Genomic DNA, 13828 nt, shown 5'->3' on the forward strand with positions numbered 1-13828 from the left:
TGAACCTTGTGCTAGCATCCACTGCAAGGTATGTCTTTTGGGTGCTTTGCATAACCCCAATAAAGGCTCCTGCTTTTATCTTATGAAGACAAATCTTAGCAGCCTGCTCCCTAAAAAAAAATCCATCAAGGTTTCAAGCACCCCTGAACACTGACCGCTTTATTACCACTCCACAACTACAGGTAATCCTTGATTTACAACTGGTTACTTAATGATGATTCAAAGTTATGATGGCTACACATACCTGTCATTTGGGCACTTGGCAACCAGCTCACCTTTATAGTTGTTTGCAGCATGATCACATGACCGTGGTTGCAATATTTTTGCCAGTTTCTGACATTTACTTCTAATTTCTAGCAAAAAACATCAGTTGGGGACAACTGATTTGCTTAATGAGACCAAGTTTGCTTAACGACTGTATTTTCAGCTCTCCCCATTTTCTGACATTTATTTCCTCAAAAAAGTGACACTGCTTTAAGCAAACCTTTTACTCCCCAAAGTAGGCAGAAAATTGCAGCACAAGTATTTGGCAGTTTTCCCCATCCCTCATAAAAATTTCAGGAACTTCTGGAAATGCAACTTCTGGAAATGTACAATTCATAGGTGCCTCCTACTTAAAATTGATCTCTACCCTCTAACCCTTCTGAAATTATTCCAGAGTAATTTGTATTATAGTTCCAACAATTTAGGTAAAATTGAAATCAAGAAATCCACACTGTTAGCTCATTTTAAAAGACATGCACCCACGATTCAACCATAAAACACATATATTTTCTCCACTTTAATACTTGTTTTCAGTACATGCACCATCTGCTTATGTCAGTTAGGATGACAATTGTTTAAAATAATCCAATATGCGCTTTGCATTCTTTGTATCCCAACCATGTGATCTTAAAGGTCCTTCACACACTGCAATGTATTTTGTTAACATTTTCTCTCCAATTTCCTGAAAGTCCATGATGATGTTTTCTGAACTGCCCGGCAATTCTCTATGTAGTTCTGTGCCTTGATCTCCACAGTATTTCAGCCCCCAGTAACACATTTCTCCACAGTACATCATTGCCAACAGGTGGGTATCACTAAAAATACCTGCCAGAGGGGAAAAAAAACACTTGGAAGGTGTCATTTGCATCAAACAAACCCAAAGTATGGTTAGTTACTTGCCCTCCCTTTCCAGTATCTAAAAAAATAAAGCCTCCATTATGTTATCATAATAAATGTAAGGGTAACATGTAAGAGACTGAAAGATGTATTTATTCTACAGGTAGTCCTTGAGTTATGACAGCAATTGGGAACAGGATCTCCATCACTACATGCGGTCATAAATCACAATGGCATAGCAGTGAGCTGCAGATGAGAAGACTGCAGCATAGAAATCAACCAGCCTAATTAAATCATTTAAATTATATTTCTCCATATCTCTCTCTCTCTCTCTCCCCCCACCCTCAGCTTTTATTGTATATCAATGTGGTTGGCAAAAAAAAAAATCCATTTTTGCACAAAATTGAAAACTTTCATCCAAAACCATGAAGAAAACTTTAAGCTAAAGAAAGCTATGAAAAGATAATGAAGGGGTTTGGAGTGGGATAATTAAAAAGGTAGAATGAGGGTGGATCCTGAATAAGAAAGGGCATGCATGAAGTAGTAATTATATTAAGTAATAATTATTACAAAATTTCCTAGTTTATTTTACATGGATGATATGAATGAGATAAAATGAGACCTAAAGCATCTGAAAATAATGTGCAAATAAATGCTTCCAACTTGCAAGATTTAGCAGCTTCCTCTAAAATATGCCTTTATTTCAATGTGCAGCGGAGAATCCTTTCTGCTAAGAAGCGTTAATATGGAACACTTACCTTCATTGACCAATATAGCTGTGCTTGTATCTTGAACTACAAATTCTTCATTTGGGTTGTCAGTACATCTAAAATCAAGCATCTTTAGCAAGTAATGGATTCCTTCCTTAAGGAACTGAAGTGAAAAATAAATGGCATTTAAGGTAGCCTTTTCAATACATAGTCTTCATAACAGAACAATCTTCATGAAAAACCCGAACAAATTTCCATGCTATAAAAGTTATATTATTTACTGTATATTTATCAGCAGACTATAAAATAAAACTTCACGTAAATAAGAGCAATGTACTGATGGAAGCTATCAATACATAACTAAGCAAAGGGCAAGTATTTGTGTCTTACAAGATACTATTTTTTTTTTTGATACAGGTGACCTGCACATGAAATGTTCTCTGTGCTATTTACAGCTGATGCCAAATCTTGCTAGGTTTTAGCAATAAGGACTTATTTGATCATGCTTGAGGTGGAAGTTAAGCCACTAATATGTTTGCCATCTTGAATTACTTGTAATAGATGGGATAAAAATCTAATAAATAAAATATGATTTTAACTTTTGCAATTTTATGACTTCATTTGACATTTTCTGGTACTCTACTTTTACTAAAAGTCAGGCTGAATTCTTCTATAAAGAATTTAAAAGTTCACACCAAAACACATCTTTGTTTACTCTAGAACAAAGTAAATACAGGAAGCAGTTTCTACTGAGGGAGATCACTTGTCTTCAAAAACTATGGCACTTTCCTTGACCTGAGCATCCTTCAGATGTGTGAACTTTCAATTTCCAGAATTCTCTGCAATGAGAGAATGGTAGCTAGAGAAGTCTGTGAGTTAAAATCCATATATCTGAAGAACACACAGTATTCCTTCTTCAGTCATGATCAGGTCCATACTACAAACCAGCATTCTCAGTCTTGGGTATTTAAAGATAGGTGGACTTCAACTCCCCAAATTCCCCATTCTGCATACTGAATTCTAGGAGTTTTGAGCCCACCCATCTTAAAGTGGCCAAGGTTGAGAAACACTGGTTTAAGGGAACAAGGGGGGAAATTCAGTCTATGCTAAATCATACATTTTGATCCACTGCCTTTTATTTGTACTGGAAAAATATTTAAAGAATTGTCAATTTCTCATAGTCCAAATTTCAATTGTTATCTTGTCTATGTAATTGGACCTGGAACTTATTTTGAAAAATAGGCATTATTCTTGCAGGAGTGGGCAATATTTTTCATTGTGATGGAATGGGAAAATTTACCTTTTTAAGTAAGTCAGTCTCCTTCCTCAGCCATTCCTTTCTTCCTTTAACTGTGTGGCAAAACATGTAGATCAAAGCTCCTCTTCTCCAATAAAGGCATTCCAGCAACTCAATTCCAAGTATTTCAAGGGGCTAGAAAAAGATGCCCATCAGTGAAAAAACTTGAGCTTCATATAAAAGGGAGGAACACAGACGCTTCAAAATGTAGGTAGAGGAAATTCCTACAAAATAGGGACCAGCATCCTTCCCAAATACCTGGCATTATCATGCAATTTCACCTACTGGTAGCATTATATGGTCAAAATCTTAAAACATAAATTAAAAAGTTAGTATTAGAAATCTAAATATTTAAAAGTTCAATAAGGCCAGCCTCGTGATATCGTGAAAAAGCTATTCTCATTTTTGTCATCTTTCACTTTAAAAATTCTATTATTATTTGTAAACCAATAGGGCATAAAATAAGGTGTTATGTGGCACATGGTGCTCTTAGGTATTACAACACTAATTCCAACTATTAAAAATGTGTTTTCTACTTGATAAAATTTAAAAAGAAGTGGCACAAAAAAGCCAATCAGACATTAAGCTAGCTTATACTGATCTGACAGAGAAACCCATTGCTGGGTATGATTGCTGCAAAATATACAATAAAAAGTGCAAGAATGAAAGATTGGCAAGTTTTTTGATAATGGAAGGGCTTTATTCAATGTTGACCATATTCTTGAACAAAAAGTCTATTTGAGTGATTATGGCTGGCTTAATACTTACTTCTTGGAAAATACCACTTTCATTGACCAGGTTTTCTGGCTCGGAAAGTGCACCAATTAGTTCCTCAACTTTCTGCAGAGAGGATTCTTCTGGAAACTCTTCATCAACAAGTTGGTTTTCTTCAAAATATGTGATATCTAATAGTGCCTTTAAAGAGATGGAAGAGTTTAGGTTTTGTTAGATGCAGCCTTAGACCTTCCTAACTTGGCCAAGAAATACGGCTACATTTGGTAAAAGGTGGATTTAAAGTTAATTTTTCTTTGCATTTCAATGGCGGCACTTTCCCTTATTAGTAAGGCAGCTATTTTAAAAACTCTGCAAAACTGGGTTATCAGTTTGAACTGAATTCAATTTACTGAAGGGTTCACAGCTTTGCAACTAGAAATTATTATTTTTTGCAGATCAGAAGAAGAAACCACTGCTTTCCAAGCAGAAAAGCCCATTGGCCATAATCCTGTGCTCCATTATCAAATCATACCACTGAGATCACTCTTGGGGAAGGCACCTTAGCAAATCTAAGAACAGAAAAAGAACTAACGGTAGATTGTACAATATTTTGGGCTGGCGTGGTATTTGGCTTCTTGAGAGTTGTGCTAGGCAATGCATGCCAACAAATGGAGAAAAACAGAATGGCTTTTTATTAACCATGTCTAATATGATAATTTCCTAATTATGGATCTACTAACTCTTCCCCATAATCTTTAACTTAAAACTTTTGAGAACCTTTGGGAGCAGTAAGGTCCACATGTGGCCTTGAGCAGACATATGACCCATATTGTTGTGGCCTGTCAGCCGCCGGTCCCTCCTGTAACCTGAGAGCTCAGAGGGGAAAGAGGGAATGGATGGCTGATGAGAAAGAGGAGGAACAGCTGGGTCCAGTGCCTGATGCGCAGAAGGCAGAGGAGAGTAGGGTAATGGAAATCTATGGGCTGATCCTTGGGACAGAAGAGCCACAGCTGATAGTGAAACCCCACCCTAGCTCTGGGGATAAAGGCAGGGGGTGGTGATGAATAGGTGTGGCAGACAATTATTCATCTCCCTGCTGGACAGACTTGTTAGCCTGCTGTGAGAGAGGGACTTTTTGCCAGGGCTGCTGGCACTCCTAATAAAGACAACATTTATTTAACTACAGAGGGTTTGTCATCTATGGGACCAAGGTCAGAGCACATATGTGGCCTTGAGCAGACATGTGGATTTCAACTGTCAGAAATCCCCAGCCAGCATGCTGGCTGGGGAATTCTGGGAGTTGAAGTCTACATATCTGAAAAGTTGCCAAGTTGGGGATTTAGGTACACAAAGATGCACAACACTTATGCACCTTTTAAAACTTCGAGCATTTACCAGTTTTAATAACTTATTTAGAACAATATGTTATTTGAAAAATGTGTCATCTACATAGCCACAAGTGAAAAAATGCACTGAAAACAGCTTTAATCAATGAAGATCTCAGAATGCATATACAATCCTAAATCATCCAGTTCACTTTCAGTGTTTTAATAACTAGTTCAATGGTTAGACAAAGGTTAGACAGGTTGGTCTGGTTTAATCATATTTAAACATACAATCCTGATCTTTATTCCCAGTGCCATTAATTTTAGCTCTATTCTAATTCAAAAACAACCAGGAAGATAATCCAATCAACTGGTTCAATATTCCTTTTGTTTTGAATGTCTCCCTAAATTCCATTATTAAGTAAACATGTTTTGATTTCAATGAATCACATTCACAAGTGTGATGAAAATTCTTTAATTCATAATACCTGTGTATAATGTTGTATAAGTCTAGAGTATGTGTTGTTGTCCCTGGATTCTTCCGAAAGTTCTGCTAGGTTTTCCAGGGTAGTAGAGGCCTGAATTAAGAAAGCATCTATCGAAAGAAGACATTTTATATTTCAATAAAACAGAGCAAAATTATCTATGCAATCAAAACTCAGCTATACTATTTTTCAAGAGCAAAGCATGATAGCAAAACATTCATATTATCTGAGTCTATATTGAAGACCAGAAAATACAAGCTCAATGTATACCTACTTACAAAAAAAGCTCTACTTAAAATACTGAGGCTTACAAAGTTAGCTGTAGCTTACAGTCAGTAAGCTACAAGTCACAATGGCTCTATATTAACTGAAAGAATCTAGAATATACAAATCCCTGGGTATTATTACTGGGGAAGTATAACTGAGAAAAACTACTACTTTCATATCCTGCTTGTGGGGGTTTCCAGAGGTAAACAATAATGAGACCTAAGTCACTTTTCCAGTGTTATGAACCAGGCAAGGTCAAATCAGTGACCATAACTGGAGTTGTAATGAATTCCAGAAATGAGGCATTCCAGCAATCTGGAACCAATGCCACTATGGGATGAAGTGAAGTCTGGCTTTCCACAGACTCTAGGAGAGAATTACAGTGCCATAAAAGTAACCAAGTTCCAAGGTGTTATGGAATAATTTAACTAAATATTAATAAATGTTTTAAGGAGTGTTCCCCATGGAGGTCACTATCTACTCTCAAGGGTCAATGGGATTATCCATTGTTATGATTATTGTTCAAAGTATTATTAGTTAAAAAGCAGAAATTTTCATTTAGTAAAGTATTTTCATATTATAAATTTTAGGGGTTGATAAACAATCTGAAATTTCATGTGGATAATTTGAAGAGTTTGGGGATACTGGTTTTAAGCAAATATTTACCAAGCACAAGATGCAAGCAGAGGGTTTTTTGGGGGTAATGACCACTTACTAGTTACTGTGGTTATATGATCATGATTTGAAACTTCCTTGCCAGCTTCTTACAAGCAAAGTGGGAAGCTGGAGAAAGTCAAGTCGTGGTCAATTGAGATCCTTGTTTAATATTCACAGTCACTTTATGACCACGTGCTTAGCCACAGAAATTCTAGTCCCAATTGCCATAGTTAAGCAAGGATTATCTGTAGGTACATAAGAATACTTTCAGTGTTGCACCTGTGGTTAGGCTGCTAAAGAAGTTGGAGTAGCTAGAAGTAGTTGAAGTTATGATTTGGCATTTAGGCAGTAGATTTAGTTGGTGAAGTGTAGCAACTGGGTCCTTTTAAATGTTGTCATTTTATAATTCAGAATTATAATTTTATGATCCTATATTTTCACTTGATTATAAATACATTCTGTTTTCTGGATATAACAGTTTTGCCCACATATTCCAATACATGTTTGACCTTCTTTTACAAACCCATCATAAAGTGTTTGAGGCTGAAGTACTCAAGGGCCTGCTTGGATAGACTAAGCAAACCTCATCTTAAAAAGGGAGAAAAAAATTGTAAGTCACAAATGGAATAGAACAGATGGGAAGAGTTCCTTCTTACAGAGTTTTCTCTCCTAGTGGCTGTTCAGCCAAACTGCAGGGCTGTCAAATCAAGAGTTGCTGAGACCACACAATAGTGTATACTGAAGTACACACCGCTTTACAATATTTGTTGTTTTGTCACTCAAATGTATCCAGTTTCTGTGGTTTGCAAAACAGGATCTATAGCTAAATATGTTATACAAGATCAGGTCATTCCAAATCATTCAGTAAGCTACAGGTAGTCCTTGACTTACAACTGCAATTGAGCTCAAACTTTATGTTGTTAAGCGCCATTTTATGACTTTTCTTACCACAGTTAAGTGAATCATTGTAGCTGTTAAGTTAGTAACACAGTTAAGTGAATCTGGATCTCCCATTGACTTTGCTTGTGAGAAGGATGCAAAAGATGATCACCTGACCCCAGGACACTGCAACCATCATAAATACGAACCAGTTGCCAAGCATCCAAATTTTGATCAAGTGGCCATGGGAATGCAGCAATGGTCATAAGTGTGAAAAACAGTCGTAAATCACTGTTTTCAGCGCCATTGTAACTTTGAACAGTCACTAAATGAGCTTTTGTAAGTTGAGGATTACCTGTACAGATAAGCATATGAGCCAACAGTGTGAGCAACAGCCAAAAATGCTAATACAATCCTGGGTTGTATAAACAGAAGCATAGAATCAAGATCACATGAAATATTAGTGCCACTTTATAAAACCCTAGTAAACCCCCACTTGGAATATTACAACCAATTTTAGTCACCATACCATAAAAAAGATGTTGAGACTTTGGACAAAGTTCAAAGAAGAGAAACGAAGATGATCAAAAGCCTGGAGACTAAACCATATGAAGAACGGCTGCAGGTTTTGGGTTTGGCTAGTCTAAAGAAAAGCTTTAGAGGGTGACATGATAGCAGCATTCCAGTATCTGAGGGGCTGCCACAAAGAAGAGCGGGTCAAATTATTTTCCAAAGCACCAGAAGGCAAGACAAGAAACAATGGTTGGAAACTAATCAAAGGGAGAAGCAACCTGGAATTAAGAAACTTCCTAACAGGGAGGACAATTAACCAGTGGAACAGCTTGCCTACAGAAATCGTGGGCGCTTCATCCCTGGAGGCGTTTACGAAGAGACTAGAATAGTCACTTGTCTCAAAGGGTACATAAATATAAAGGGTAAATAAATATATTTATTTATTTATTTGATTTGTCAATTGCTTACAAGGTAATAGATATAAGTACAAACATGAGTATGAATACAGGAAATAGGTACTAATAAACGGGGACAATAGGACAGGGATGGGAGGCACAATGGTGCATTTATGCATGCCTTATGCCTGCTTGAGCAGGGGGCTGGACTAGAAGACCTCCAAGTCCCTTCCAGCTTTATTTCTTATTCGTATTCTTTCCTAAGCATATGAACCAGGCTTTTGAAGGGAGAAAACCATTCTTCCAAGACGGCAGATGGGCATATCCTGGTTGTGGGGTTTCCAGAGGTACACAATAACAATAAAGAGAACACTGGAAAAGTGACTTTGGTGTGAGCCAGGCAAGAGACAGTTCTCTCTAATCACGCCCCGGCAATTAAGCTGCTCCAGAAGCGAAGGGAGTCCCAATCCAACTAATTCCTCGCGAAGAAAACACAGCTCTTTCCACCCTGCGCACCCAGCCTGCTCTATTCCAGGGGGAAAAGAAGACACCAAAGGGGATGCGAAGGTCTGGCGTGCCGTGGAAGCGGCCAGCCAGACTTTGCGGCCACAAAGAGAACGGCATCGGGGCAGATCCGGGAGCCGCGCCGTCCCTTCTTACCGCCAAACTCTCCTCCTTCTCGCCAACGGTTCAGCCTCTCCGTTAACTCGGCGAGCCGCCGCTGCAGAAGACCGGCAAAGGCAGCTTCGGCCATAAGGAAAAACCCGGGCCGGGCTTAGCTTCAGTTACACACATCACGTGACTCATCTTCTTAGCCGCAGGCACGTGACCCGCTACCCTCTGTCACGTGGGAGGCCCGCGCCCAAGGTTTCTCTTGTTAAAGTTTGGCGACGCGGCAGAGTTTTTTTTTTTTTTTTTTAAGAGGAGGCGTTGGTTGCTACCGTAGAGATGGAGACGTTAGTTGCTAGAGATAGGAAACTTCTAGAGGTGCCATTCGTTTTGTGTTGCTCCTTGCTTTCGTAAAGCCAAAACAAGTCGCGTGGTGAGTTCAAAGGCATCCATAAAGAGGTCAGTGGGGGCAAAACCAGTTTTATATTTTGTCCAGAAATTTCAAGCGCAGGGATCGAATTCTAAACACAGAGATACGTTGCCTCTCCTTTATGGAAGAAAGAAGGGAAAACTTGCCTTTGAAATTATTTCTATTTCTCATTTTAAAAATCAGAATGGCACAATAATGAGATTGTGTAAGAACCCCCCCCCCACCAAATACAACATGCTTTTATAGTTCTTAATGTGGGTCCTTTTTTCCCAAATAAAACTTCCACAGTGGTCAATCAAATAACATTTGATGCACGTGCAGGTGCACTCACACAGTGGGAATTGCAAAAAAAGTGCTTCAAGGCTATGTTTCAGTGAGTTTATTTTTCTTCTAGGAAAAAAATGTGCAAAATTGTAGTCTCGGTGGAAGTGGGGAAAGTGGGGGTTGCTGGGGGTCATTTTGAATAGAGAATTTGATGGTGAGGTTTCAAATAAGTCTCAGGATTCCCAGGAACCATTTAATACAGAATTACAATAAAGTATAATTATGTCAGTATAACAGTAAAAGAGGGCTTTGTTACTGGCTTAGCATATGCTGTATTTCAGCATTTTTTATTAAAAAAACGACAGTTTTGAATTCTTCGGCAGTTATTTGGTCTCTGTGTTATTTAACCTCAGCAGAGAATAACACTGAAGTACATTGTAGGATTATTGTAAACCATTATCTCAGCCTCTGCTTGCTCTTAGCTTAACTCACAGTGGTTTGCACAGGCAAAGAGGAGAGCAAATTCTGAGGCGACAGCAAACTGACCTATTTGGAAGTCAAAAACAATCAAAAGGTGGCTTGAATCTGTTTGATGGTGACTTTTAACATGGTATGTAGTAGTAGATCCATTAATGTCCAGACTTTCAAAAACTGGCAAATGGTTTTACTGGATAGTACAGGTACTTCTTGACTTATGTCCACAATTGGGATCAGATTTCTGGTGATAAGTCATTGCAATTGTTAAGTTGAGGCACCCACATGACCGGACTGATTTTATGACATTTTTTTGCAGCAGTTAAGAAATGCTGGGGTCGTAAGTGTGAAGCCATTCTTTTAAATGGATGGTTTCTGCTGGAAGCCAGCAAAAACATTGCAAATTATGGTGATAGAATAAAATTTGTTATTGGCCAAGTGTGATTGGAAACACAAGGAATTTGTCTTAATGCATATGCTCTCAGTGATATTACTGCAGGATGCTGCAACTGATCACAAAGGCGAGCCAGTTGCCATGCACCTGAAATGTAGTCACATCAGTGTGTGTGTGTGCGCATATGCAGTGTGTGTGCATTGTGTTTACTATGGTCAAAAATGCCTTATTACTGTAATAACACTGGTGTAAAGCACCCCTTCTGGCCCCATTGCAATTTTGAATGGTCATTAAGCAACCAGATATAAGTTGAAGACTAACAGCAAAATTATAAATGATCTATTGGTAATACTAATAAAAGTTTGCTTAAGCCAGAATACCTCTGATAAAAGTTATTTGTTAGATTACAAAAAATTCTTGCTGAATTGTAATGTTTTCATCAGGGAGGTTCACAGAAATACACATCATTTTAGAGTCCAGTACTGCCAGAGTTGAAAGCATCTTCCTTAACTCTATAGTGGAACTGGAAAGGTGTGGAATAAGCCCAGTGTCTTTTTAAACTAGGGCCGTGCCCATTTAAAAAATACCTCAGATTTTCTCTGAACACAATTATGTCATCACTGCTATTCATTAAAGCTGCCCAAGCCTGAAAAAATGCCACTGCTTTAAAAATCACACTAGATTTAATAAGCATCCTATTTTTTCAGTTGTATGTGGACGTTTCTAAAAAGTTGGGCTTGTGTGTGTTTTTAGTAACTCTGGGAAGCTTCCAGTATTAAAATGCTCAAACTCAGCAAAAATATCCAAGAGTGCCCAAGGATAAATAAATAATAACTCTACTTACCAATATCAAAATGAAATAAAACAGTTCTTTTACCCAGCTGACCCAAACACCAAGGTAAACAGTCAGGTGTGGAGTTTGACAAAAAGAATGGATACAAAATATCTCATAATGAGTTGCTAATGCCATATTTGAATACTATATATTAATTCTAGGATGCTTCACATTTGTTGTTTTTCCATTTTTGCCTGATTTCATTATTTCTTATATTCTTTTAAAATGTAGCAAAGAATTAGTTTTTTAATTGGGCTGCTTTAATTAATAACAAAAGTGCTATAGATAGAGAGTACCAAGCACCCAAAGTGCTACGTTTGTTGTTATAATGTGTAAAAGGTTTTTTTGTAATGCACACAGACTTCTTAGGGAAGAAAAATTCAGAAAAATAAGGAACAGACAGCAGATTCAATAATGTAATAAAGTATATTTTAACAATTTTCTTCATTTTCCTACAGTATATTGTAGGAAAGCATAAGTATAGTGTATTGTAATCAATACAATATATTGATTGTAAAACTTAATGGAAATTGTGAACTGACAATAATATAAATTGTTAATGTCTGGAGTTAAGAGTTGTTATAAATATATATTTGATATTTGATAGTAATTATGGCAATTGCTGAAAACATATTTTCCAAACATGCAATATGTTAAAGGAGAAGGTAATAGGAGCTTCTATTTTAACTTAAAAGCTTATGTTCTCTGACTGTTACTATATCCCAAAGACTTCCACTAATTATTTTTAATTAATTCAATATGTTCTTCATTCATGGACGGAGGGATGTCCATTTATATACTACTAAAACACTCATCGTCATGACATGGGTGAAATGCTGCATCACAGAACAATTTTCAACTGAGGTACCTCAAAACATGCAGAATGTGTCCAAAATCTGGGACAATTCTTAAGGGATATAAATTTGGGAAAAATTTAGAAAGCTGTGGCTGCTTCAGTGCTAGTGGCTGCAAGGGTCAAGTGATCTTCATTTTCAATGTTCTGTGACAATTTCCCAGCCAGTCTTGTACTCCCTTCCTCCTCCCTGCCAGCTGGGAAGGAGGATGATAACTTTCCTGGCTCATGCCACCCCCTCCACACTCTCATCCGATTTATGCTGTTCTCACACACTCTCTTCTGACCCACACGCCACATCCCTACATGCCTTTCTTGACCCATGTGGCACCTCTTGCATATTTTCATGCAACCTCCCCAACTCATGCCACTCCTATGCAATGTTCCTGATCTGCACAGCAACTTTCATATACTACCAAGCACCAAGGTACCTTTCCTACCTGTACCTGATATACACCTGTACCTTCCTACCTGTACCTGATGTACAGGTACTTCTTATACCCTTCCCTATCCAGACCTCTAAAGTGCCCTTCCCAACTCATGTGGCACTTCTCACACAGCACCACCACACCCACCCTTCTTGATACACAGTTCCCCTCCCCCACACCCTATCCAACAAATACACATCCAGGAATACTTGCTAACCCACACAGCACCTCTCATGCATGTCCATGTACAATTCCTAACCTGTACCACTTACTTGTTTTCTGCCCTTGAATGTGAAACTTCTTGCTCATTCTCCACTTATGATATTTAGGGAATAACATTTTTTGATTCACTAACTTGGGGAGAATGAGTTTATCTGACATTCAAAAATATTCAACGGATGGTGAATATTTTATCAAGGTGACAAATAATTAGACTGCAATCTAATTATTTCACTTTGTTAAAATTCAAACAAATCAATGCATTTATTTGCAGAAGAAAACATGATGGAGAATGTTTATTTTTGTAGAGAAGAAAATATCAAGCAGAGGTAATAATAACAGAGAAGGGCTACATCTGGGCTGCAAAAATCTAGATGACCATTAGATGGCAGCAAAAATTCAGAAACAAGCTTTTGCTGCCATCTAATGGCTGCTTGGATTTTCAATGCCCTTATGTGACAGCTCTAATAAAGAGCCAGTAGGATTAAATCCTCTGTAATATAGACTTGAATTTAAAACTCTGGTTTCAAGCAGTGATTTTAAGAATTCTATTGGATGATCTCTTGCTGTCTTTCCAGGTTCTTGGGCTACAGTCCTGCTTTCTCCCCCCTCCCCCATTCCTGATGTTACCGCTTCCTTCTCAGACATGCTGCTAAAAGCCATTCACAGCCTACAGCAAGGGTCCTCAAACTTGGCAAGTGTAAGACTTGTGGACTTCAACTCCCAGAATTCCTGAGCTAACATGACTGGAGGAGGAATTCTGGGAGTTGAAGTCCACAAGTCTTAAACTTGCCAAGTTTGAAGACCCCTGGCCTACAGCTTGCCTTCCCACCATTCTAGTAGTACCGTGCCTAGCTCTTTAAGGAGGCAAGGACAGAATGATGGCAAGGGTGACCAGGGATCAGATCAGAGGAAGTATGCTTAAAATGCCAATAAGTGCCCCTCTGATTCCACCTACCTCTGGCCACCAAATTCCACT

At 38.1% G+C, this 13828-nt stretch overlaps 1 protein-coding gene across 1 annotated transcript; it reads right to left on the reverse strand.

The window, feature by feature from the left end:
• Positions 1-766: 766 nt before the first annotated feature.
• Positions 767-9163, reverse strand: RIMOC1 (RAB7A interacting MON1-CCZ1 complex subunit 1). The gene is made up of 6 exons (XM_026666457.2): positions 9004-9163; positions 5636-5742; positions 3877-4023; positions 3112-3243; positions 1860-1974; positions 767-1089 (listed from the first exon to the last, which is right to left on the reverse strand). Exons 1-6 carry the CDS (start codon positions 9095-9097, stop codon positions 824-826), a joined length of 861 nt encoding a protein of 286 aa, XP_026522242.1. The 5' UTR covers positions 9098-9163; the 3' UTR covers positions 767-823.
• Positions 9164-13828: the final 4665 nt, after the last annotated feature.

Source organism: Notechis scutatus, chromosome 2 (assembly GCF_049901735.1).
Source record: "Notechis scutatus isolate UNSWTSFEM ecotype Mainland chromosome 2, rNotScu1.2, whole genome shotgun sequence".
In the NCBI taxonomy this organism is placed as follows: Eukaryota; Metazoa; Chordata; class Lepidosauria; order Squamata; family Elapidae; genus Notechis; species Notechis scutatus.